A 25,700-nucleotide genomic window follows, 5' to 3' on the forward strand; every position below is an offset into this window, starting at 1 on the left:
TGACAACGCCGAATCGACTCAACCAGTCCATGCCTACGATGACACAGACATCACCCATCGCAATAGGAATCAGGTCTATCGGGAACTCAACCCCGAAAATCTCTAGCACGTATCCCCGAAGAACCTCCGTGGCACAAATCACTTTCTCGTCAGCTATAGAAACTCTCAAAGGTCGACTCAACGACTCGCGACTAACGCTGATATGCTGGCTAAAGGCTAAGGACACAAAGGACCTACTCGCACCCGAGTCAAATAACACTAAGGCAGGCACATAGTTCACAAGGAAAGTACCTACGCATATAATAACATAAGCATAACATCTCGACATTAAAATAAATACATGAATTACAACATACCTGCCACGACATCGGCCGCAGCGCGGACCTCCTCCGCAGTCAGCTGAAAGGCTCTCCCACGAGCCCTCGAGGCCTCGACCTTCACCGGTCGAGCCTCAGTAGTCCTGGCAATAGGTGCAGATCCCTGGCGAAGCTGCGGACATTCGGCCTTCCGATGGTCGGTCTGGTTGCAATGAAAGCAAACCATAAACCCCTTGGGGCACTCCCTAGCAATGTGCCCCTCCTTGCCGCACTTGTAGCAAGCACCGGCTCGACACGCCCCATCGTGACCCTTGTCGCACTTTCCGCAAGTACGGCTCTTCGGACGTCCCGTCCTCGAATCGGCGGACTTGATCCGCTTGGCTGCCGGCTGAGACTGAGCCGGTCGCCGGTCTGCCTGCTGAGACTCGGCCTCCTCCCTGGCCTGAGTCTCCAACTCGATCTCACGCTTCCTGGCATTCGCCTGAAGCTCCGTAAAAGTATGATAGGTGGAGTTCGCCACAAACTCCCGGATATCCCTCCTCAAGACACCCAAGTACCTGCTCATCCGAGCCTGCTCGGTGGACACCAGCTCGGGGCAAAACATCGCCCTCTCATGAAACTTCCGTGTGATCGCCGCCACCGAATCTGTACCCTGCTTGAGGGTTAAGAACTCCTGAACCAATCGTTCCCGCTCTACCGGGGGAACGTACTCATCCCTGAACATGGCAGTAAACCCCTCCCATGTCACCGTTGTAGTCTCTGCCAAAGTAAAGTTCGCCGTCACGAACTTCCACCAGTCCTTCGCTCCCAGACGGAGCTGGTTCAAAGCGAACCGTACCCTCAGGTGCTCCGGGCATGAACAAGTGTAGAAGCACCCCTCTATGTCCGCGATCCATCTCATCGCAGCAATCGGATCCTGTGTCCCATCGAACTCCGGTGGCTTCGTGTTGCTGAACTCTCGGAACAGCAACGAGTCACCCCTTGTGGCCTAGCAGCGGCCACAGCTGCGGTAGCTGCAGCGGTTGCAGCCTCAGTCAATGCGGCGTACCGCTCATCGAACGTCTCCATCAGGGTGGTCTTAATAGACCCAAACATCTCCGGGATCTCAGCCCGGATCGCCGCCGCTACTTCCTCATGAATCATCTGACGAATCTCCTCGTCACTCACACCGCTCGAACTCGCTCCGTGGCGTGGTCTAACCATGATGTCTCTGAAATACAACATAAACTATCAGAGACTCCAGCGAGTGTAATCGCACTCGATAACGCAACCCTACTCAGTCTCCGATATCCAGGGATTCTTGCTTGGGCCTCCCACTGACCCGGTGTCCTCGGTAGTACGGGCCCAATACTACCGACCACACCGCATCAGCGTTCATCCCAAGTCTTCCTCCCCAAACTCCGGATAGTGAGTACTCTACTTCTGATATGCACTATCTACCCGCATACTAGCAAAGCATCTCATATAGGCAAACTTCCCTAGACTAAAGCATCACAAATCAGGCCACTCTAGTCCTATCATGAATACCTAGTCTTCTAGCATGCATAACAATTCATATCATATAATATTGTAAGGTATTTTGGGGATCTTTACCGTTCGGGCGCTGACTGATCGTACACACTGCTTCTTTCTTGCTTACCACAAAACCATTTACAAAAGTTTATGCCTTTATTTAAAAGTTTCCTCAAATCCTCGGTTTGAGTTCAGTTACCCCCGAAGGTGCACCCGAATCCCTCAAACCAAGGCTCTGATACCAATTGTAACAACGCAAATTTTTAACAAATTTTTCATTTTTAAAATATAATTATTTCCATTCAAAACAAGGCATAAATAGTGTAAGTATTCTGTCAAATACAAATATTCAAACAACAACCTACTATCATTGATTTGTTTATCATAGGTTTTTTGTTACTAAGAATAATACCTACCTGATTCAATACATAGTAGACTTTGAACCGATTAGGGTAATTAGAAGTCCCTCCATGGAACTTAAAAAAAAAGTTTTAAAGATCCTAACTTTATTCAAAAGATATAGAAAAGGGTTAGAACTTAAAAAAAAAGTTTTAAAGATCCTAAATTTATTCAAAAGAAGAAGAAGAAAAGACTCACTTCAATAGCTCAACCAATCTTGGACATACATTTGCTTCAATAACAGCTTGGATTTTATCATTTGTGCCATCTGAAAGATTGAAAGAGCCCAAGAAGCATCTGTCAAAACTTCTTCATCGTTTGAATGAATAAGTTGCTGTAAAGCTGGAAGTGCAGGTTTTGTCTGTGAAAAGTCAAGACAAATCAGAATTCATCAATACAAATGTTGAAAAGATAGAGCCAAAAGAACTATGTGGGTAGTTTAGTCTTTTCAGAAACAAACCTGACTAAAAGAAGGTTGTGGTTTGCCTCTGCAAAAATTTGAAAGTGTCCATGTGGCATTTCGCAACATGGATAACTTAGCATGCTCGTTTAATTGGGATAATAGAGGAATCAAAGCACCTTGTGCAAGTACAAGGTCACGACATTTAGGGGAATCACCAGCAACATTTCTTAAAGCCCATACAGCCTAACATGTAGATAAAGTGAAATTGAAGTCATGATAATGAATTTGTGAATTGAGTTTATGAAATACAAAAACCTCTAAAAGATACCTGTTCTCTAACATCATCACTTGGAGATGCAAGAAGCTTCACAAATATTGGAACAGCACCATGATCAATCACCACTTTTGTGTGTTCAGATGTCCCCGAAGCAATATTAGTCAAAGCCCAAGCAGCCTCAAACTACAGAGAATATATATTGTTTATATAAAATACATGTAACTATTGTGTGTATTTTATATTATGTTACAAAATGTTGAATTTCACCTGAAGTTGTGGGAAATCCTCCCTTACAAGAAACTCAAAAAAGCAAGGAACAACACCGGATTGAATAACTTCTTCAATGGGAGGGCTGCGTTCTGGTTAAAAATGTAATGGATATAAGATAAGTAAACTCATAACTCAATGGAGTTATGCCTTTAACAGCTGCACTTATCATGTGAGGTGTCTCGGAAGCTAAACTGAAACCTAAATCATAACGATCCTCTGTAAAAAAAGTTAGAAATAGATATAGTAGATATATAATTGAAACCCTCCCCGACTAGAAAAATTACCTTTCTATGCCCTAAAATGATTGAAAATGATAGTGGAGCGAGTACTCTATGACTACATTCATAATCATCACGGAAGATTGAGGTATCCATAAAATATGAAACAGAAAAATCATTTTTTACAGAACACTCGCCAATCAGATGATGAATCTAACAAACATAGGATGGAGAAGTGTGGTGAACCAGAGAGAAGACGAAGGGTGGTGGGTGCCTGGGTAGTTGTCGAGCAGTATGGGGTAGAGAGAGAGAGAGAGAGAGTGAGTGAGAGAGAGAGAGAGACTTGTAGATTAAGACCATGGCGGATGAGGCATTTTATCAAACATGTTGCGTGCATCATCGATTCTTCCCCATTTACTGTATAAGTCGATTTCTCGATTTCTCTTTCTCTTTCTCCCATTCCAGTTTCCGACTTTCTGTTGCTGTGATAAAGAGTTTCCTTCCGTCGCTGGGATTTGATTAGTGCCACCACTCCTCCGAAGGCTCTGAGTTTTCTCAGTCTAGGTCACTAGACCTAATGTTGCTGGCAAGGGCAGGCGAGGTGAGATTGCCGGAGATGAGGGGCTCCATCGGCTGGGTGACGCTGGAAAGCGTTGGACGGTGGGGCGAGGCTAGATGGAGGTCAGAGGTGGGAGGCGCCAACACCAAGAGAAACGTCGGAGGTGAGAGAAGCTGTCGACGTTGAGAACCGAGAAGAAGAGAAAGGGTTTGTCGAAGTGAGAAGGAGAGAAAGGGAAGTTGAAGAGAGAATGAGCAGTACACGAGGGCATAATCGGGGCAAGTTCTTGAAAAAAAAGCCCTAGCTACTAGGGAAATTAAAGTGGAGGGAGAAAAAAAAGGAAGGCGGGATTTTAAGTTTTTGGGATTTCATTTTCCCCGGATGGAACGCGCGCGTTCTATTAAAATTTATAAAGCGACAGTCGTAGACGACACGCAGGTGCCCTCCGTGTTTTTATTTTTTTTTGTTTAGACACTAATTTTAGGGCACGCAAAAATGCGAGTCTGAAATCCTTTAAATTTTGGAAGAGATGACATTATTTTTTAGACACTCACCTTTGCGTATCATAAATAACTGCGTGTCATGGTTCGCGCGTCGTAAAAGGCTATTTTTCTAGTAGTGTTTTAACCCATGGATCCTATGGAAATGAAAGGTAATGGGTATTAGGGTTTACATGGATGTAACCCTAATCCACCATACTATATAAAGAGGTCTTTGGCACTTGAAATAGCACGAGTGCATGAGATAACAAGGGCGGGCTGATTTTAAGAGTGCATCATATTCTCTCAAAATCTTCCAAGTTGTTTTGGTGAATTGTGATTCCACTTGAGGCATTCACATTATTGGCGCTAGGCTCTTAAAGCTCCAAGCAATCAACCACAAGAAAAGTTATGTCATCCTACTAGTTTTTATATTACATGTACCCCAATCACATGCTAGTTAGGATGAAACCTTGGAAAAAGAAAGTTTGCATGTATAATAGAGAAAACATAGATCCAAGGTTTCTAGGGTTGCATGCACACCATAGGAGTGTTAGAATGATCAAATCCCATCAAGTCTTTCATGAGAGAGAGATGATATCTCAAGAAACTAGTGGGAGCCTAATTGATCTTGATGAGACTCAAGAAACAACCAATAAAGAACATGAAGTTGACACTAGACCCCAACAAGAGGTTGAACAACTTGTTGAGGAATCTAATATACTTCCACCACCACCTCATAGATCTGATAAAGAATGTAGTCCACCAGAGTTTTATGGATTCCATATTACTCAAGTGGATGAAAACCTATTACGTGATGGTGAGCCATACAAATATTAGGAAACCATGGCGATCCCAGAGGATGCAAAATGGAAGGAGTCGATGGTCGACGAGATTCAGTCTATGTGCGATAACCATGTATGGAACTTGTTTGATCCTACACCTTGTCTTAAAACCATTGGGTTTAGATGATTCTTCAAGAAGAAGGCTGACATGGATGAAAATGTACAGACTTATAAAGCTTGACTAGTTGCGAAAGGTTATACTCAGGCTCAAGGAATTGATTATGAGGATACCTTCTGACGAGTAGCTATCATTAACTCTATTAGGATACATAGTTGCTTTTCATGACTATAAAATAGGGAAAATATATGTCAAAATTCCTTTCTTTAATGGGAAATTGACTAAGGACGTTTATATGGCTTAGCTCGAAGGTTTTGTACAATCCAAGTCTCCTAATACGGTATGTAAGCTTAAAAAGTCTATTTATGGACTCAAACAAGCACCTCGCAAGTGGAACATCTATTTCGATGAGGAGTTTAAGGATTTTAGTATCTTAAGAAATGAAGAAGAACAATGTATGTATGTTAGATCTAATGGGAGGGTAGTTGTTGTTGTTGGATTAATGTCTAAGTCCATAACTATAATTGGTAAGACTTGACCCGACCCGGCATGGTCCATTTGGGTTGCATGGTATCATGCATTTGGATAGACTAAAATGAGAGAAATAACACTTAAGGTTTGTTAATATATTATAAGTTCTAATATATTAATAAGGTTAATTAATTATTATTGATCAAGAATTAATTAAGTGATCAAAAGGAGACTAATTAAATATATGGGTTGATTGTGTAAATCATTCATTCTTATATATGTGGGCTTGTGATCCAAGATTCCTTATGTTGGACTAAGTCCATGGGGTGACCCATGGATGCTCCATGGAGGTTAAAATCCACGGAGCATAAGGAATGGGTAAAGTCATGAGTTACATGGTGTAACTCTAATAGCCACCATATAAAAGAATCCCATGGCTCAAGAAATCGGGCACTATGTGTGAGTGTGAGGGCTAGCCGATTTTCATGAAGTGTAGAATTCTCTCAAGTTATTTCAAGTGTATTTGGTGCTGTGTGAACCATTTGAGGTGTCCCACTTGAGGCACTAGGCACTCAAGCTTCATCAAGACTTTCTACATCAAAGAGGTATGTATTTTATCTTGTTATATTCATAGTTTTGTATGCTAGATTAGGATAATACCTTGGAAAGTTCATATTTGCATGTATAATAGAGAAAAAATAGATCCAAGGTATTTAGGGTTGCATGTACACTTAGGTGTGTTAGAATGCTCAAAACCCAACAGTGGTATCAGAGCCACGGGTTGTTTTCTGTTATATTAATGCAAATATTTTATTTTCAAAGTTGAAAAAAAAAGGAAAAAAAAAACATGAAGTTTGTCAAATTTTAAGATAATTACTTGTTCTTGTGAAAAACTAATTATTTGTAAAATTTGAATAATTTGCTTTATGAGTTGAATTAGGTCAAATTTAATAAAAGATAAAATGATATGATTATTTTATAAGTTTTAAAAGTTTGATCTAAAGAGTTTTATTTTTGAAACCTCCATAAGTTATGGATATGAAAAGGTTTAAAAAAAAATTGATTCAAAGTTTTTATGGAGTTACAAAATTTGGTGTTAATGTTTTAAAGGATTCCATAACTTAAGTTATGGATCACCAAAAGTTTTTTGTGTTACCTTGTTTTATGAGTGAATTTAGGTTAATGAATAAAATTATGTGATAGTTGGTTTTAATCCAAATTAATCTAAAAGAAGTTCATAAAATGTGTTTATGTAACTTATAAGTCACATTTATGAATCTTAAAACTCATAAAAGTTGCCATAGGTTACAAAATGAATAGTCTTTTTCCTCATTAAATTGTTTTATGACTCCATAACTTATCCTCAAGTTATGGATGTTCAAGAGTCACTTCATTAAAGTTTTTAAAACTTTAATTAAACTCATAAGTTATGAAAATCCAAGAGTTTTGAATAGTTTCAAAACATGCCCTCAAGTTTTGGAATTTGTAAAGTTTTCCCCATGAATACTTTAATTCCAAGTTAGCCCTTAGAATTTTAAAAGTTAAAATTCAACCCTTATACTTTATAATTTAAGTTAATTATATATATATATATATATATATATATATATATATATATATACGTATAAGAGTAAAGTCAGTCTTACCGTTAGTAGGCCTCATTCACGAAGCCGGTCTATAAGGGCGGTATAAGGTTACTGCCTATAAAATGGCAGTTTAATGGGTGTCCACTCTCACCCACCGCTTCCTTGACCAGTGGAGGGTCGTTTGCCGAACGGGTAGGACAAGGACTAGAATTCTCCCTTTATTAAAAGTATTAATGATAAATACTGAGTAACTAAACTCTTATAAATACCCAATCTTAGTTACTTAGGAAAATGTGAATAAGGTGCTAATCCATGAAATTACACTTTGCACTTTGTTTAAGTCGGTTAGTGGAGCGTGTGTGGTTAACTGGCACACTAACTCGTATTTAACAAGGTAGGCAAAGGGTAACTTAATATTTATCATAGTATCGATGGAGCGTGTGTGGTTAACCGGCACATCGATTGAGGGGTAAACCCTTAAGGGTACCAAGTAATTTTCATGGTTACTTCACACCTTGTTTTGTGATCCTCGGCATCCCAATCACAAAACCTGAAGGGCACACTCGAGATTGAAACATGCCATTGAAAAGTTCAATGAATCTCAAAGATCTAGGAGTTTCAAAAACCAATTAAAACCTAATAATATATTTCGTTTATCTTGGTGGAAATTGGTGAATCGTCATTCACCTACCTTCGAATATTTTATAGCTTGGATTACGGCATCCCTCTTCTAAGTTATAAAATAGTTTGTTGGGTCTTGGCCTTAATATTTCATATTGGGTGTCATATTAAGGACTTTAAATCAACTATCTTGAATATCTCCCAAAAAGATGTCTGGTTTAGACATTTATGATCTTCGTAAATCTCTTGAAACAAGCTTTCGTAAATGAAGATGATGTCCCATGGAAATCATACTTCTTTCACCTCCTCCAATTATTCTCCCTAACCCACAAGTTCTTGAAAATTTTAAGGTCACTCAAGCCCTATTGGCAAACAAAGGTCTATGTGTGATCACATCTTGGAGATGTAGTCACATATTGACAAGCCGGGAGAGATGGGTGTCAAAGTGTTGAGAAAGTTGGTGCCTCAACTACTTTCTAAGTCACATAGTGAGTTCCTTTAGGACTCCTATGAAACAGACTATGACAAGACCCTTAATGATCTTATCTATTTGCTAAGATCAACTTCCTAAAACTTGTGGACATTGACAATAATGACATTGGATATCCAGTAAAGCTCTCTTTTTCCAATGGAAAGGGATCGGCCATAGTCAACTCGGTTGACCAAATGGTAAAGAGAGAGGCTAAGTCTGAGATAGTCCCATTATCAAGGGTCCATAGGTAACTATTGCCAAAGGAAGGGGAATTGGTTACGAAGCTGCCAAATTTACCTAAGGATGTTAAAGTCAATAAGTTTGGCTCTACTTCAGGTAAAGTCCATTGTCTAACTCTATTAAGTGCATGCTAATTCTGATCGCGAAGATGGATTTCAATCACATGGTTCGGTGATCAGAATTTTGGGTATTACTTAAGAGTTATGATATTTATATTTCTTAGAAATAGATAATAACAAGGTTTTCATATAGATTGTAAGGATAAGTTTTCCGCAAAGTTTTAAAATAAAAGAAAAAGGTTTTGATTTTATTTATTTTAAGTATCCTTACAATGGCATTTGTGAAAAGTTGTTGCTTATAAGATTCCACTGATAGCAATATTGGAAAGTGAATTTGATTCTTTCATTTGTGGTAGTGTCTAAATTTACCAAATAAGGAAAGATTCTCATCACCCAAGTTTCAGTTGGATAGAAACTTGGAATCATGCAAGTTGTATAGCATGATGAATGAGAACTTTCAAGCATTGAAAAAAAATTAAGACTAGCTACTTGTTCACATGGATGTGTGAGTCAAGTGAAGGACTAAGGGATCAAGTACACATTCTTGTGCACTGGTCAAGTCCACCACAAAAGATCGATAAGACTATTCGTCATGGTTTACTAAAGCTCAGTAAATATGATTATACTTACAAGCTTAAGTGTAACTCTGAGACATTGGAAAAGGTTCCAATGTATGACAGAGCGAATAAGAAGAATCAAATTAGACAGAAGGATAAAAGTTTCTCAAATCTGAAAAGATGGGAGAGTACTTTAGTATCAGTTTTGTGATCATCTTAATGATTAAGAAACCATAGCACAATTAGTTCTCTAAGGAAATCTTAGTGCATTCTTATGACTAAGAAGAGGAATCTTGAATTGTTAAAGTGGTTAAATCAAGAAGATGATTCATACTTCGTTCCAAAAATAATTCTTAGAGTTATACTCTAAGATTGAACTTGAGTGACATGTCTTAAAGAAGGTTTAAAAAACTTATCAAATGTAAGAGTAAAAGTTTCCTACTCTTGTACATTTGAAATTGGTAAGTTGTGATGTTTTGGATAAAACAAAGACCAACTAAGGACAATTATGTGAAGTGTTTGTCTTGATTAGAATCCGCACTATCTCTTGGATGTTTGAAAAGGGAGTCTTATAGGTCAAGAGGACAGTGAAAGTCTTAAAGGTCTTGAAAGTCTCAAGAACTAATCAAGAATAAAACCTGAAGTTCTTCACTAGCACACAACTTGAGGTTTATAACCTATCATGTTGACATATTCTGTGCCCATTCCAGTTAAAGTTGGCTTTGCATATAAGTTTTTAGAGTTCTCAATTGGTTGCACAACAACTTGGAAGCAATGGCAGGCCCTTGAGCTGCCAGGTGGCAAGAAATTAAGATTGAGTTCAATCCATATGAGTTTGGATTTGTCATTATCCTTGTCTTGTGATTATGGTTTTGACAAATTCATATGGGTAGGAACTCATACACCACAAAAATCTAAGTGTCATAAGGTTTCTCTCCGATTCATGAAAATGATGGTGAGGAAACACTTTCACTAAGTAGATTTTAGCTAGATAGAAGTTGCGATATTTGCATTCCCAAAGTAGTTAGTGGAGCGTGTGTGGTTAACCGGCACACTAACCTGGACTTGTGAGAGTGGCAAAAAGGTCTAACCATTATGATTAAGGCATCCCTCTTCATAATTGTTTAGACACACCTATGAGCTATATAAGGGAAGGTGTATGATTTTGATAAAGTTTTATCAAAACAATCTAGTATCAGAAATCTGAACTTTGGTAAGAAAGTCAGCTGATTTCTGGGTACATGTCAAAGCTAGTGGGAACATAAGTGTCATGCTAATAATCATCATGTTAGTGGGAGCATGATAATTATGATAAGTATTGCAAGTGAGCAATGTTAATTATAGAAAACAAAAGTTTCAATTGGGAAAGAGTTGTTTTGCTATAATTAAGGGAAAGGAAATTATACTTCATCTCAAATCTAAAAGCTTAGATTGAGGTTTTAATCATATTTAGTCAAGGATATATATACATATATATATATATATATATATATATATATATATGAATTTCATGTTGGAATGGCTCAACATAAGAAAATTCTGTATATGGGTCCATTATTTGCGTTCTAAAATTCAATTATGATTACGACATCCCTTTTCATAATCTGAATTATGAGAACTTAGCAAATAGAAATGGAAATGTTATAGCAAAAAACTGGTTTAGTCTTTATGTGAGACATCATGAATCGTGTCCCATATGCTTCGGATATAGGATCGATTACATGTGTTATATTCATCCTAAAATTTTCCAAATGCCTGGGGCATTAAGAAGAGAAAAGGTCTTAGAATTAGATATGACTAAAAGGATTAATCAATTGTCGAAGACAATCTAAGGTTTACCAAAGATTGGGTGCTCAAGGACAGTTGGAAGTATAGTGATAATTCTGGAAGGACCATATTGACATAATCTGTAAGGAGGCAACTCTTGTTCAGAAGTGATAGTCAAAATGAATCTCGAAATGTTTCAAAGTTAGAATTTTCAATCTATGTAAGATTAAGGAAACTTAATGTAAGAAGGATGTTTCCAAGGAGTTGATCTCCTTTGGAATAATTTTTAATGTTTGTTGTCAAGTCCTTGTGACTTTGTGCATAATCATTACAATAGGATCAATGCATATAAGTTTAGAATCTAACATATTTCAGTAAATTGCATGAATTTGGAATTTTTGCATTTGCAGTAAGGATTTGGGACTGTGAAAAGAGGATCATTGGAGTTATGTTCAATTGATCTATTTCACAAAGTAAAGATCATAGACAAACATAGTATGCATACTTGGTGTATGACATGACTAGCGTTTAGAAAACATAGTGTACATACTTGGAGCATGGGACAACTATTGATTTAAATTCAAGAATAAAGTTGATAGCTGAAACAGTATACAATGAATAATGTGTAATCATATGGTGATAAATAAAAGGTATTTTATTTATTGATTCAATTATTCTTGTGTTTCATTTTGCATGTTTTGACTTCAATAATAAACTAGGTTATTCTTCCGGAATGACTAAGTTATTCAAACCATCCACAGTCGGTCATATGTTGGAAGTAAATATGAATCAAGACTGTCATGGGTTGGCTTGTAGAGGTCTAAGATGTTGGACAAAGGGCTACAACACTCCTGAGTGCTCATAAGTTCTAAGTATTGGATTCAACCCACGCTCATTGGAATCACTTCATGGATTTTATCACGAGTGATCATGAGACGATAATATCTTATATTCTTCAAACCTAGAGATATGAGTTGTTACTATGAGTTGGTTGTACATTGATTGCACGAAAATGCATTCGATAACTCGGTGTTATAAAACGTGCCTTTGTGTATGACTCAACAAGTAGTAGAACAAGCCATATGAGTCGAAGTTTATCCATTCCTTTTACCTTCGGGATAAAAGCGATATTTGTGGGCCCCTCGATGATTTGATGATGACAAATGGAAGTGCTCGGCCGGGCTAGGACTGATTTGATTTGTTCAATTAGTCAGTCATCATAAATCGGAAATCGGGAAACAACAAATGGACAGAGAGAATGATTATAATCCATGTCTCAGTCCATATGATATCTAGAATGGAGGAATATATGATCCCTTATCTAATGGACAAGTCATTGACAAAGGTCAGAGTTCATCTACAAGGTCAGAGTTCGACAGAAGCTTTTGAGAGCTACGATTGCCAGTCAGTTCTTGAAGTCATACGCAATAATAGTTTTAGACTTATCCAAGTGGGAGACTGCTGGATTAATGTCTAAGTCCATAACTATATTTGGTAAGACTTGACCCGACCCGGCATGGTCCATTTGGGTTGCATGGCATCATGCATTTGGATAGACTAAAATGAGAGAAATAACACTTAAGGTTTGTTAATATGTTATCAGTTCTAATATATTAATAAGGTTAATTAATTAGTATTGATCAAGAATTAATTTGGAATTAATAAAGTGATCAAAAGGAGACTAATTAAATATATGAGTTGATTGTGTAAATCATTCATTCTTATATATGTGGGCTTGTGATCCAAGATTCCTTATGTTGGACTAAGTCCATGGGGTGACCCATGGATGCTCCATGGAGGTTAAAATCCACAAAGCATAAGGAATGGGTAAAGTCATGAGTTACATGGTGTAACCCTAATAGCCACCATATAAAAGAATCCCATGGCTCAAGAAATCGGGCACTATGTGTGAGTATGAGGGCTAGCTGATTTTCATGAAGTGTAGAATTCTCTCAAGTTATTTCAAGTGTATTTGGTGTTGTGTGAACCATTTGAGGTGTCACACTTGAGGCACTAGGCACTCAAGCTTCATGAAGACTTTCTACATCAAAGAGGTATGTATTTTATCTTGTTATATTCATAGTTTTGTATGCTAGATTAGGATCATACCTTGGAAAGTTCATATTTGCATGTATAATAGAGAAAACATAGATCCAAGGTATTTAGGGTTGCATGCACACTTAGGAGTGTTAGAATGCTCAAAACCCAACAGTTGTAACATCCCGGAATACCAAGAGTAAATTTGAAGGGCTAAAAGTGTAATTGGGAAAGGGCAACTCGGCGAGTCCACGAGTGGACTCGGTGAGTAGGGTCGCGACTTTGGTCGCGTGTTAAGTGCCCGACTCGGCGAGTTGGCGGCTAGACTCAGTGAGTTGGTGTTGAGTGGAGAAAACCTTAATTTCGGAGGATGAGCCCTATATAAAGGACATTATACCCTCTCCCCAGCCACCTTACCTTCCCTTGAAGTCCAGAAAACCCTAGAAACGCGATTGTGAAGGATTTGAGTGCAATTGAGCCTTGGAGAAGAGATTTGGAGGAAGATCTTGGAGAGTTAGGAGGCTTGGAGCAAGGGGCTTTGCTTAGATTCGGATTTCCTTGCTGTTGGGGCTTCCTTTTGAGGTATTATCTCGTTCTTGGGCAGCTATTCATCTAGATTCATCATTTTTGGGATGTGTGGGAGGTTTAGCTTGTGGTATTTTGAGTTTGAAGGATAGATCTGAGGTTGCTACCTTAGATCTGGAATGGAGGAGGTCTAGAGTGCATTAAAGTCCCTGTTCTTGAGTGTTTGGTGAAGCCATCTTGTCCCAAACCCTAGCCTTAGAGAGTAAAATGTCTAGATCTCCTTGGATTCACATAAAGTTTGCCACTTTATGTGATGGATAGGTTGTAGGAGGGTAGATCTATGTTTTGGATCATTTGCATGGCCTGGAAGGCTTCTGTATGGGATGAGATCTAGAGGCACTCGGCGAGTCACAAAGGTGTACTCGGCGAGTTGCTTGAAGATGGATTGGAACTCGGCGAGTTGGAAGAACAACTCGACGAGTAGGTTGAAGATAGCCTTAGACTCGGCGAGTCTGTTCTTGGACTCGGCGAGTCTGGTCGCGAGGTCTTAATCCTTCTTTAGGGTGAGTTGTGTAACAATGAGTCAAGGGATGACTCGGTGAGTCGAGTGAGGAAGGAATCAGAGTTGTTGGACTCGGCGAGTCTCGGGGTGACTCGGCGAGTTGAGTCGCGAATTGTGGGAAATTCTGAGCATGGGGACTCGGCGAGTCATCGGGTTGACTCGACGAGTAGAGTCAGTCAGGGGTTGACTTTGTCTTGTCTTTGACCAAGGGTTAACCAGTTGATTCCAGGGGCATTTTGGTAATTGTTAGTTTTTGTTTTGAGTTCAGAGTCTTGGTGTTGGCCAGTGTTGGAGATCGTATCAGTGGTTGGAGTAGCTTGGGTTTATCTGTTCAGTCGGCAATTTCGAGGTGAGTTATCCCCACTGTATCAACAGGGTCTAAGGCACCAAGGCCGACCCTTTATCGGATTAAGATACGGATATTTGTTGTTATGTTACTGCTTTGATAAGTTTACATCCTGGTAGCTAGGATGGTATATGTTAGACACCTGGTTGAGGTCAGTATCCTGATATGTAGGGTGATGCTATGCTAGTGACCGGTTAGGTCGATATCTTGGTTAGGATGATGATATGTTATGTGATCTGTTAGCTCGGCTTGTTGATTCTGAATTGATATATGACTGTATGTTTATGTGCACATGGTTGTTGGACTAGGGTTGGGTTGAGGCGGGTCCTGCTTTGTGCTGTAGGCCAAGATACCCAGGGCGGACCGGTTGTCCCGAAGGCCCAGCGAGCGGTCCGGATAGGCTGTAGGCCCCAAGAGTGCGGACCAGACGTGCCGAGGCTCGGAGAGTGGACCAGGCCGACTGAAGGCCCGGTGCGGGCGGACCAGTCATATTGTAGACTCAGATAGTGGACCAGGTGGATTGAAGGTCCGATGCGGGCGGACCTATCACACTGTAGACTCGATGTATATGGCTAGACTCGAAGGGTGGACCAGGTGGACTGTTGGCCGGTGCGGCGGACTAGTCACACAGTAGACCCAAAGTGCATGGCTGTTCTGTGATCGGATATGATATGGCATGCTATGCGTGTATGGTATATGGGGTTGGTATTTTGGGGATATCTCACTAAGCTTTCGGGCTTACAGTTGTGGTTTAATGTTTTTCAGGTTCTTCAGGAGACTGTGGCAAGGCGAAGGCGTGATCGTACCGCTCCTCATGTTTATGTTGTGATGAGATTCTGGGAATACCCTAAATTAATTGTATTGAAAACCGTTTTGTAATAATTTAATGAAATCGGGTTGTTTTTGAAAAGTTTAAATTGGATGGAAATTTTCGATCGTTACAGTTGTATTCCTTGCCTTATATGTCGATGATATTCTTCTAACATGAAATGACATCCTAACACCAAGTAGTGTAAAAACATGGCTTGGGAAAAGTTTTGCTATGAATGAATTGGGAGAAGCTACCTATATACTGGGTATTAAGATCTATATAGATAGATCTAGGTGACTAATAGGACTTTTCCAAAAACACATACTTAAATAAAATATTGAAGAAGTTTAAGATGGAAAAATTTTAGAAGGGATTTATACCTATGTAATGTGGCATGGTTTTAAATAAAAACCAATGACCCAGTACTATTAAAGAATTGGATAGAACGAGTCGAGTCTCGTACACCTCGGCTATAGGATCGATCACGTATGTCATGATATGTACAAGGCTAGATGTCTCATACGTCATTAGTATGATGAGTTGTTATCAAGACAATCTAGGAGAAAGTCATTGGACCAGAATTAAGAACATTCTGAAGTATCTTAGGCGAACTAAATATATCTTATTGGTTTATGGTGGTAAAGAGGAACTAAGTGTCAAAGGATACGTAGATGCAAATTTCCAAGCTGATAGGGATAATTTCATATCATAATCTGGTTATTTATTCATGTTAAATGGAGGAGCAGTGACTTGGAGAAGTTTCAAGCTTGATACTATAGCTGACTCAACTATTGTAACGCCTGTGTTTCCAGGCTTACCATTTTTAGCAATGTAATAGTCTAGGTTAACCTTTGTAACCCGTTTTGAAATAATAAGAGTGTATTATTTGAGTATTATGTGTTTTGTGCTTAATTGCTTAATTATGTGGTTTGATTAATTAAAAATAAAAATAAGCGTCAAAATTCAAGTGTAAGATAAACTTGATATCTTTAAATAATGTTGTACTAGTTGAAACGAGGTTTCCGAATATATATAGAACGCCCAAATCTGACTTCGTATGAGGAAGTTATGATTTTCTGAAGTTTCGACTTAGCGGTATGCAGCCTGAAATACTCGATTTGAGATCGAGCAGTTTTTAGCCGAAGCAATCTAAACGAGGATCGAAGGTCTCGTTGTTGGTATCAAAGCGATAAAAATTTAGGCGAGAACGGACGTCAAACGAAGAAGTTATGAATTTATAACGAAAGTTTCTGTCCCAGCCTATTAAAAATTAATAATAAAAATAAATTCAAAATTAGCCGACGGTGTCTAAACGAAAGTTGTAGAGCGTAGTCTCACCTTCGCGTGGATATAAAGAACGTCGAAAACGGAGTTCGTATGAGGAAGATATGAATTTCCGAAGTTTAATAAATAAATTGTATTTAAATTTAATCTTTAATTCGGATGATTATCCGAAGGAGTCACCGATCTGATCCGAAGTACGCCCCGCGTACACCGAGGATGTCGACACTTGCACTCGAGGACTTCGGATGACGAACGCCATGACATTTCGGAGCAGTACGCCCCGCGTACTGCAGTACGCCCCGCGTACTCCGAGGCTCCAGCCTCCTATAAATAGGATGCCAGGGCAGCCAGCTCCTTTGCTATTTTTCTCTCTTCTCTCTCCCGTTTTGCATCGTTTTGCGTGCTAGAAATACCCCGAAGCCCCGGTATTATTCTCGAGCCCCGAAGCAAGTCCCGAGATCCCGAAGATCCCGAGAAGTGCGGTTCCCGAGCCGAAGCTCTGCCCACGAGAAGTTCGATTTTTGTGGAGATCTTCCAGATCTGCTGAGGATTGCTACTTCTACAAGTCGTAGTGTTGTCCGATCATCTTCTGATCAAGTGAGTGTATACTACCTTTCATAAACACAATAATAATACAAGTATGGTTTGAGTGTGTATTAAGTAAATTGTGGTTTATATGTGTGAGTGTGTAGTTACTTTCTTCTAACGCATAACTATGAAGTATTTTATACGATATACTTGTTTTGTGTATATTTGTTGTTATATGTGTGAATGTATATTCACTTTATTCTATCTCATAGATCTGATTTGTTTCTATGAAATATGTGTTATGTGGGTATGCCTCATCTGTTATGTGGAATATATATTGAATAAAAATGCTATACGGGTTTTAAGCTATGTATGAAAATATATATTCTTATCTACTAATATGTTGGGTAGAACATGGGTATATAGTTGGTGTGTAATAAACAGATGAGAGGCCTCGATGCTGTTGTTGTTGTTGATCTAGTTATTCAGCGGAGTATGGATAACGACCACAGACTCTTTCTAGACAGTCTTATGGAACGCTAGCAGGTTCATAACCTGTAGGTGTTGTGAATGATGTGTTCACCGGTGTACTCTATCCCCCTCATGGTTGCCTTTAGGATATCTATTGTTGAGGAAACCCCTTAGCAGTAATGTTCGTCCCGATGAAAATCCTAGATTAGGTCCCTTGAGATAGATGTTGTTTTAGGGACGTAAAGTGAGGATAACGGGAATGGGTAATCGGGATAGTGATTCGTTGGTGAAATTAAATATAATTTATTTATTGTGGGTTGAAAACCCTATATGCTCACCAGGCTCCCAAGCCTGACCCACTCAGTTTTATTTGTATTACAGGAAGTGGCGCAAGGGCGTAAGATGGATGAATCATCGAGTTGTTTTGTTTACAAGTCTGTATATGTATATATTTGTTGAATGACTTGTAATGTTATCGTTTATGCTTTATGGTCTGTATCGGAACATGACATCCTGAGTTTTGATTATATAATGAAAATGCATCTCTTGATGAAATGCTTTGATAAATATTATTTTATCATGTTTTGTTTTGGGAACAAATTATGCAACTCTTTCAAATCAAAAGGATTTACTCTGAAATTATTTTAAAAGCATAAATGAAAATCGGTCTTTTCTGGCCGAGATTTTGGGGATGTCACAACTATAGAGTAAGAGTATATTACAACCAACGAAGCAACCAAAGAAGGAGTATGGCTCATGAAATTTATCAATGATTTGGGTGCTGTTCCCAGCATAGACGAACCAGTTGCGATCTTCTATGATAATAAGGGTGTAGTTGCTTTAGCTAAAGAACCTCGAGATCACAAGACATATTTAAAAAACGTTTTACTACATCAGGAAACTAGTTGAAGATGGAGACATCGTTATGAGCAGAGTACCATCCTAAGATAATCCAGCTTATCCGCTCACTATATCATTATCAAAAATTAAGCATGATGCTCATACTAGTTTTATTGGCATTAGATTTGCTAGTGATTTGGTTTGATTCCACAATTCGTAGTTTTATCATATGGAACATATTGGATATTTTGATTTAGTGATTATTAATAAATAAAGTGTTATGCTTATTTTATGTGTTCCTACTTTTGCATGTTTAGAACCACTTCCAGAATAATTTTATTTTTCAAACTTCCATATACAATCATACTCTTGGGAGAGAGTAGTGAATTAGGATTGTCATAGAGTTGGTAGATTGTTCATAGGGATAAATATAACATAGTCTTGCGACCAATACTGATGAGTACTTGAAAATGGAGATTTTAATTATTGGAGTAACCACACTTAGAGATTAATTCATGGGTCATGTCATAAGTAAATTAAGATGGTTGAAATTCATATTCTTCAAATGAAGATACATGAGGTCTTGTTCTATAATTTGTTGTGTCTTGGTTTTACCCCACCATTGTTCGTAACTGGCAGCCATACAGGGTTTGACTAGGTATTGCATGGGGAATAGCATTATCCTATGTAGTCAAATTTTCTTTGATCCTTCTGCCAAAGTAGATAAGCAGATATCTCTAGACCCCTCACTGATTTGGTGTTGACTACAAATGTTTGGCCAAGATAAGGCAAAGTTGGTTAGTTTTAATAGTCAGTCTCAAAGTCACCGTAACTCGGTATCAGGAAAAATAATTTTGAACCATGATATTGACCCTAGATCCATGTCTCTAGTTCAAAATAAGATATCACGAAGATCAAAGGAATTTGAAGTTATGAGTCTTACGATTGTTTATATCAAATTTGCTATAAGTACAATAGTTGCATTGGACTGCCAATCACTGTTATCTCTAGTAAGTATTGGACCGGTTAGTTGTTGATGTCTAAGTATAATTGTATAAGTGGGAGCTAATGGAGATTAGTGCCCACATCCATAACAAAGCTCAACAATATTACTATAAATAATAGTGTCCATTTAGGTTACATGCAAGAACAAAGAAAAGCATATCTTAATATATATTTATTTGAGGGACTTATTTTGTTAATTAATTAATCTTAAATAAAGAAATATGGAATATTCTATAATAATTTGAATCCCATAGATAATTACAATTAAGTTTGGTAATTATCTCTAGGGTTTCAAATCACTTCCCTATAAATAGAGTGCTCAAAATCTGGTTTTGATAATTGTGAAATATACTTCTCGTGTTTAATAGTTCAGAATCCACAAAAAACCAACAAGAATCTCGGAATGCAGTTCCCACGCCATGGAAAGGTGTTCTCGACGTCGTGGTCGACGAAAAAATCAATTTATCGATTTAGTTTAAAGTTCATAGTTTGAGGATAGCTTGGATCGGCTTTTGTTTTTGCTTCTTGGTTACAATTACAGGAGAGGAACTCTACTTTGGGTTCTCTAGTCCAATTAATTGGCTTCTCAAAAGAAGAAACCTACAAAGAAATCAAAGGTATGGTTTCCTACTTTGTATGTCCTATCAAAGATACGCAGATTAGTTGAGTTAGATCTACCTTGTTTTTGAGTCTTTGATCATAATTGTTTATGTTTGCGATGCCCAATGGTTGATTTTTGAAAGTCTCAAAACCCTTCACGAGGATCAATAAAGACAACGAACGAGATGAACGGAGTACTCAAATGAACCACCATTCATTAGCACCACAAGACAGTTATGTCAGGGGTGGTCATCTATACTCCGTTAAATGACTTAGACGTGCCTAGCAGTGGTCTAACCCCAAGGTATTATTGAGCAAAGTTCTACCCTCAAACGCACCTTATCAGGTTGTCTAGATAACTCAGAAATACCTAGCAGTGGTCTGATGCAGACACACCCTATCTGTAGCCTATGAAGCTCATTTGGTCACTTTGTAAATGGAAACCCTAACACATGAAGCACATCAAAAGAAAAAAAAAGGGGGGGGGGGAATACTAATGCAGTACTCTGGTATGCACCCGTACACCGACATGTAATATTATTGATAGAAGGCTTTATTCATAATAGAACTTTTGGCACATAATAGTACGTCGAAACAAGTAGCACATGACAAATAATGTTGTACTCTCTGACTCAAACTCATGCACAACAAAATATAAACTACCAAATGTCCAAACCTAATTGAACGAGGCATCTCTTTTAAGTCTTATGGTATAACTAAACAAGATTGTGATACCCACAATCATCCCAAAGTTCTTACCTATGTAATATCTTAACCATACATGGTAAATCTACATCTCTTCATCTTAACTCAAATTAAACATCCTTTATAAGTCCTATATCATCACTACGCAAGACTGCAATGTTTAATATCAACTCCCAATACCAACTCTGTTTAGGCAACACCATGATAATCTAGCGTATACATCTAACACAAAGTAATATGTATATATATATATATATATATATATATATATATATATGTGTGTGTGTGTGTGTGTGTGTGTGTGTGTACTTTCCCAGAAGTAATACGCCTACTATTATTATCATGTAATAATATTATATATACATCTTAACACATATAGAACCATTTTTGGTTCACATAGAGTATATTATCAATTATAGATTTATCACAAATTCCAGTTAATAAGCATATAAATCATGTATAAACTCTTAATAGATATTTAATACTTTTAATAATACTTGTATTAAAATCATGTTTATGAAATTAACTATGCATTCAGTAGATTTAGATGGAAGATCCTTAGGGAAAGCTAGCTCATCTCCTAACACTTCAACTTATCCCTTTTAACAACCTAAATACGAATATTACTATGCTTCAGTATTCATTCGTATTACATTATTTTCTAGATTCCTTAACAATCCCAATGAATACATCAAGATCTATCAAATAAGGAACAACCAGGTAAGATCATTGGAGGTAGGATTTGTTTGGTGTGTGTGTGTGTGTGTGTGTATATATATATATATATATATATATATATTTATATATATAATGTTTGGAAATCCATTTTAAACACCTCACTAGATCTAGCCTAGACATCACTCCTATAAGTAGATCAATCAGTATTATGACATAGAATCACTAATAAATCTTGTTTATTGGTTCATAATAATGATAATGAACTTAAACATAAGTCACACTTAAAGTATAGTTAGTGCATCTTAATTTATAAAGTTTCTAGCAAAAACCGGGAAGTCGTGGACATAACTTTCACCATAAAGCTTCTATTCGTCGAGCTCTTAGATACCTCAGAGCCTCGCTAAAGTCCTCATAAACTATGAAAACCATACTCAAGTGTAGAAGAAAGACCAGAGAGATTTGGTTTGAATTATGTGAGCAAAAAGGGCTGGATTTTTTTTCATATATATATATATATATATATATATATATATATATATATATATATATATATATATATATATATATATATATATATATATATGCAGAATAAGGAGGTGCGTCGCGCCATAAGCTAGGGGTGCACTGCGTCCATGGCTGGTGTGTCCGGTTCTGGTTGGTGTCACGTGTTGCATGTCCATTGGTCCATGTCATCCAGTTGATTCCACCTTCGGTCATGCTACATGTCAACGTTTCATGGTGCCACTTGCCAAATATCTGTGGTACCACATCATCATGTCGGTCGGGATGCTAGGCCGCCGCCTTGCCACGTGGTGCGCTCACTGGCCGCCATGTCATCAAGTCAGGTATTTTTCTGAAATCTTTGAAAATCCATAACTTTCACATATGATCTCCATTTTCGAATTTCTTTATTTCCACATGTAGGTATTTTCGAGTACTAAAACTTTCCATTAGACCTCAACAACTAATATTCACTCAATTTTAAATTCATATTTTTATAGAGATTACATTGTTAAAGTTCGTGCAAAAAACATAACTCCTTCATATGAACTTTGTTCTCGAGTGTATTTATATCGACTGATTTATATTTACGAGATCTTCAAATCTTATTTACGTTGTTTTGGCTAACACTCAACCAATTAAATTTTTTTTCTGTGTCGCACACTACTGTACCGAAACTTCGAAAAATCATAACTTCGTCATACGAAATCAGATTTTGGGGTTATTTATATGCATTCTATCACTTTCATGATTTATACGACTTTCATTTAGATTACTTAGGCTAATAAGCAACCTATATCCGATTTACTTGTTACGACACACTTTTTCGTATCGGGTTGAACGTGAAACTTCGAAGAATCGTAGCTTCTTCATACAAAGTTAGATTTTTGTGTTCTTTATCTACATGGGGTCATCAACACGACTAGTACATCTTTATTTAAGATTATTTATCCTAAGTAATCTTCTAATTATAATGTTTTTTATTGCTCATAACGTACACAACGAATAATTATCCTGCTCAAGGATTTTAATTATAAATAATTGTCATTTATTGTATTCTAGATGTCTAGCCCGAGTTTGCGCAAGTTACAATTACCTACCCTTTAGGATGATTACGTCCCGAAATCATATAGTAGCAAAATAGCTCTGAATAATGATTCCTAAGTAATTTATGTACCATGAACCCACGATACTAAATCAACTCACTTATTAGACATATATTTTACACAATATCCTTGGTTCCTTTATGACGCCTCATCAGCATGTCGACCTAGTTTCATAATTGAAGCATCAACTTGGTTATTTTAAAATCTTATTATAAACCAAAAAACTCTTTTTTCGTTGAATCTCCTCAGATAACCATTATCTTATTACCGAGGATTAAGATGACAAAGTTTACGATCTTTACTGATTTGTGTTCTCTTTGATTTTTTGACTTTGTCGACCACAACTGCTTCCATATCATCAGTAGTATTCTCAATAAAATCAGATAATAATCAAAACCTTTACTTATATATGATAACGAGTCTTACAAAAACATTCTCATAGTCCAGTTCTTCATATATGTAATGCCTAGAAAGGCATACTTTCATCACTTAGTCAACTATAACTCATGACACGTTGTGGTTCTACACTATCTTGGGCCACTTGGTGATAAGATCAAAGCTAAGATTGTTCCATTTACCTATTGGCACATATAAAGGTTACAAGTTCCCTCATGATATAAATTTTGTTTTCTTACTTTCCAACTAAAACATCCAGTTTATCATCTAGATAGCAAAATTTGAAGCTAATAAATCTCTCTTAACTTCTTGTGTTGCAACTCTACTGGATCTTGACATCGAATCTGGAGTTGAGTTGCCTTTCACATTTTTGAATTAGTGGTCAGGTCTTCCCCACTTAGGTTGAATCCTCACACATTTCTAATTATAATCAATCAAATCCCATAAAGGATTTGCTTATGTGATTTGCAACTTTATTCCTTTTTATAAGAAACTCCTTGTCATATTAATGACTTTATCGTCCTTATCGTTATATCAGTACATGTGGCCATAATGAGTAAATGGTCATGAACAACTCACAACCTACCGAAGTGAATAGTGGTCAAGACAAAACTCAATGTGGAGACCTCATCAGTGAGCCAACATCCCTAACATCATGTCGCTCGGTGTTTTCGCCACCAGGGCGAGGATGTGACACCCTCATTTTGCTTGCACGCCATGATTGATTTTGAGTCTCCTTTACCTTTCCTTAACTGCAAGAAATTATTGAGGAAAGCATATTACAGTTGTTCAAATCTCGAGATGTTTCTGGGTCGTAGTGCATTGAACCATTTTCCTGCATTTCCTGATAGTGTGACGGGGAAGTACATGCAAGTGAACTGTTTCTCAATTTTCAATAATGACATCGTGCATTTGTAAATTTCGATGTGTCTGGCTAGATCATGGTGTCGTTGTACTTTGGGATGTTCGGTATCATGGACGAGTGTGGGATCTCGTATTGTAAGAGTTCCTGGAAGAAAGCAGAGCTAGTACTCCTCATTGGGTTCTCCATGTATGGATATGGAAAAAATCTATCGTGCATCATGAATTTTTGAGCATAATATAGGTTGTTCTACACTTGATTATACATAGTTGATGGCGATACGTAGGACTATTGTTGCGAGCTCATTTGCATGTTTTGCTGCAACTGTGAGCTCGACCTTAGCTGTTGGAGTGTGTATAAATTTGGCCCCTACGACTGTTGTGCATGGGGATTGAGTTTTTGTGCCGATATCGAGTTAGTATTAGACTCCTACGTTGATATTATGTGAGTGGTAAACCCTTGTTATGATGTCTCTTGGGGAATAGATCCATGTTGCTGCTGGATGTAGGGATTGAACATTGGTGGTTGTTGTGCGAAGAGCGGATTGTGTGACATGCCCACTATGGGAGAGAATTGATAGTTCAACAATGGGTGTTGAACAGAGAACAGTATGGTACCTGGGGACCAAGTGTTCGTCCCCGCTTGCTGCAACAATGATTATGACTGAGAAGTAGGTTGTTGTGACTGTTGATTCATCGTTATCTGTGGCGTTGTAGTCATGGTTGTGACCAGATGCTCTGTGGTGACGGGCAGCAGTTGCCCTAAGTTGGTTATTGACGCCACTGTGGTGTTCGCTGTGGAGCCTGGTGGTGCTTGTGAGATTGGCGTTTGAGTGGAGATTTGTCTTACTGGTGCATATGTTTGTGTACCGTCGAGCGATGATATAGATCTGAGTGGACTTATCTCTCATCCATCGGGTGCCACATGTCCTTCGCCCATCATTGTCGATGTCTAGTGTCATATCAAGGTTGTGTAACGCTGCATACACACCCGAATGGAGTCAAATGTTGTGATATGTGACATGAGATTAACGGCATCTCGTGGTGGTTCCGTCCGAGTTAAACCCTATAATCGCAGCAATGAAGAAGCAGCATCAGTTGAAACCCAGGAGCTGGTCCCGGGACGAAGCTCTGATGGTTTAGTTAGTCTGAGTGTGTACGTGAGAATACATAGGTAAGGGGTTTTAGTTGTAAGGAAACAATCCTCCCTTTTGAAGGAGAAGGATTCCTTTTATATTTGTCATCCATTGAGCCTAATCCCAACGATTTCCTTTGTCCCGTCTGGGCCGATAAGATGTGCATAAGTCCCATTGGTGGATAGTGCACCACTAGTT

General features: G+C 38.1%; 1 protein-coding gene across 1 annotated transcript; it reads right to left on the reverse strand.

Annotated features, from left to right (window-relative positions):
* Positions 1–2,427: 2,427 nt before the first annotated feature.
* On the reverse strand, positions 2,428–3,856 carry LOC145066963 (importin subunit alpha-1a-like). The gene is made up of 6 exons (XM_079014198.1): positions 3,754–3,856; positions 3,326–3,394; positions 3,176–3,267; positions 2,960–3,091; positions 2,689–2,874; positions 2,428–2,589 (listed from the first exon to the last, which is right to left on the reverse strand). The coding sequence occupies exons 1-6, from the start codon at positions 3,854–3,856 to the stop codon at positions 2,428–2,430; spliced, it is 744 nt and encodes a 247-aa protein (XP_078870324.1).
* Between the last annotated feature and the right edge of the window lie 21,844 nt (positions 3,857–25,700).

The sequence above is a fragment of the Lactuca serriola genome, chromosome 8, assembly GCF_051521515.1.
Source record: "Lactuca serriola cultivar US96UC23 chromosome 8, Lser_US96UC23_V15, whole genome shotgun sequence".
Lineage (NCBI taxonomy): Eukaryota > Viridiplantae > Streptophyta > Magnoliopsida > Asterales > Asteraceae > Lactuca > Lactuca serriola.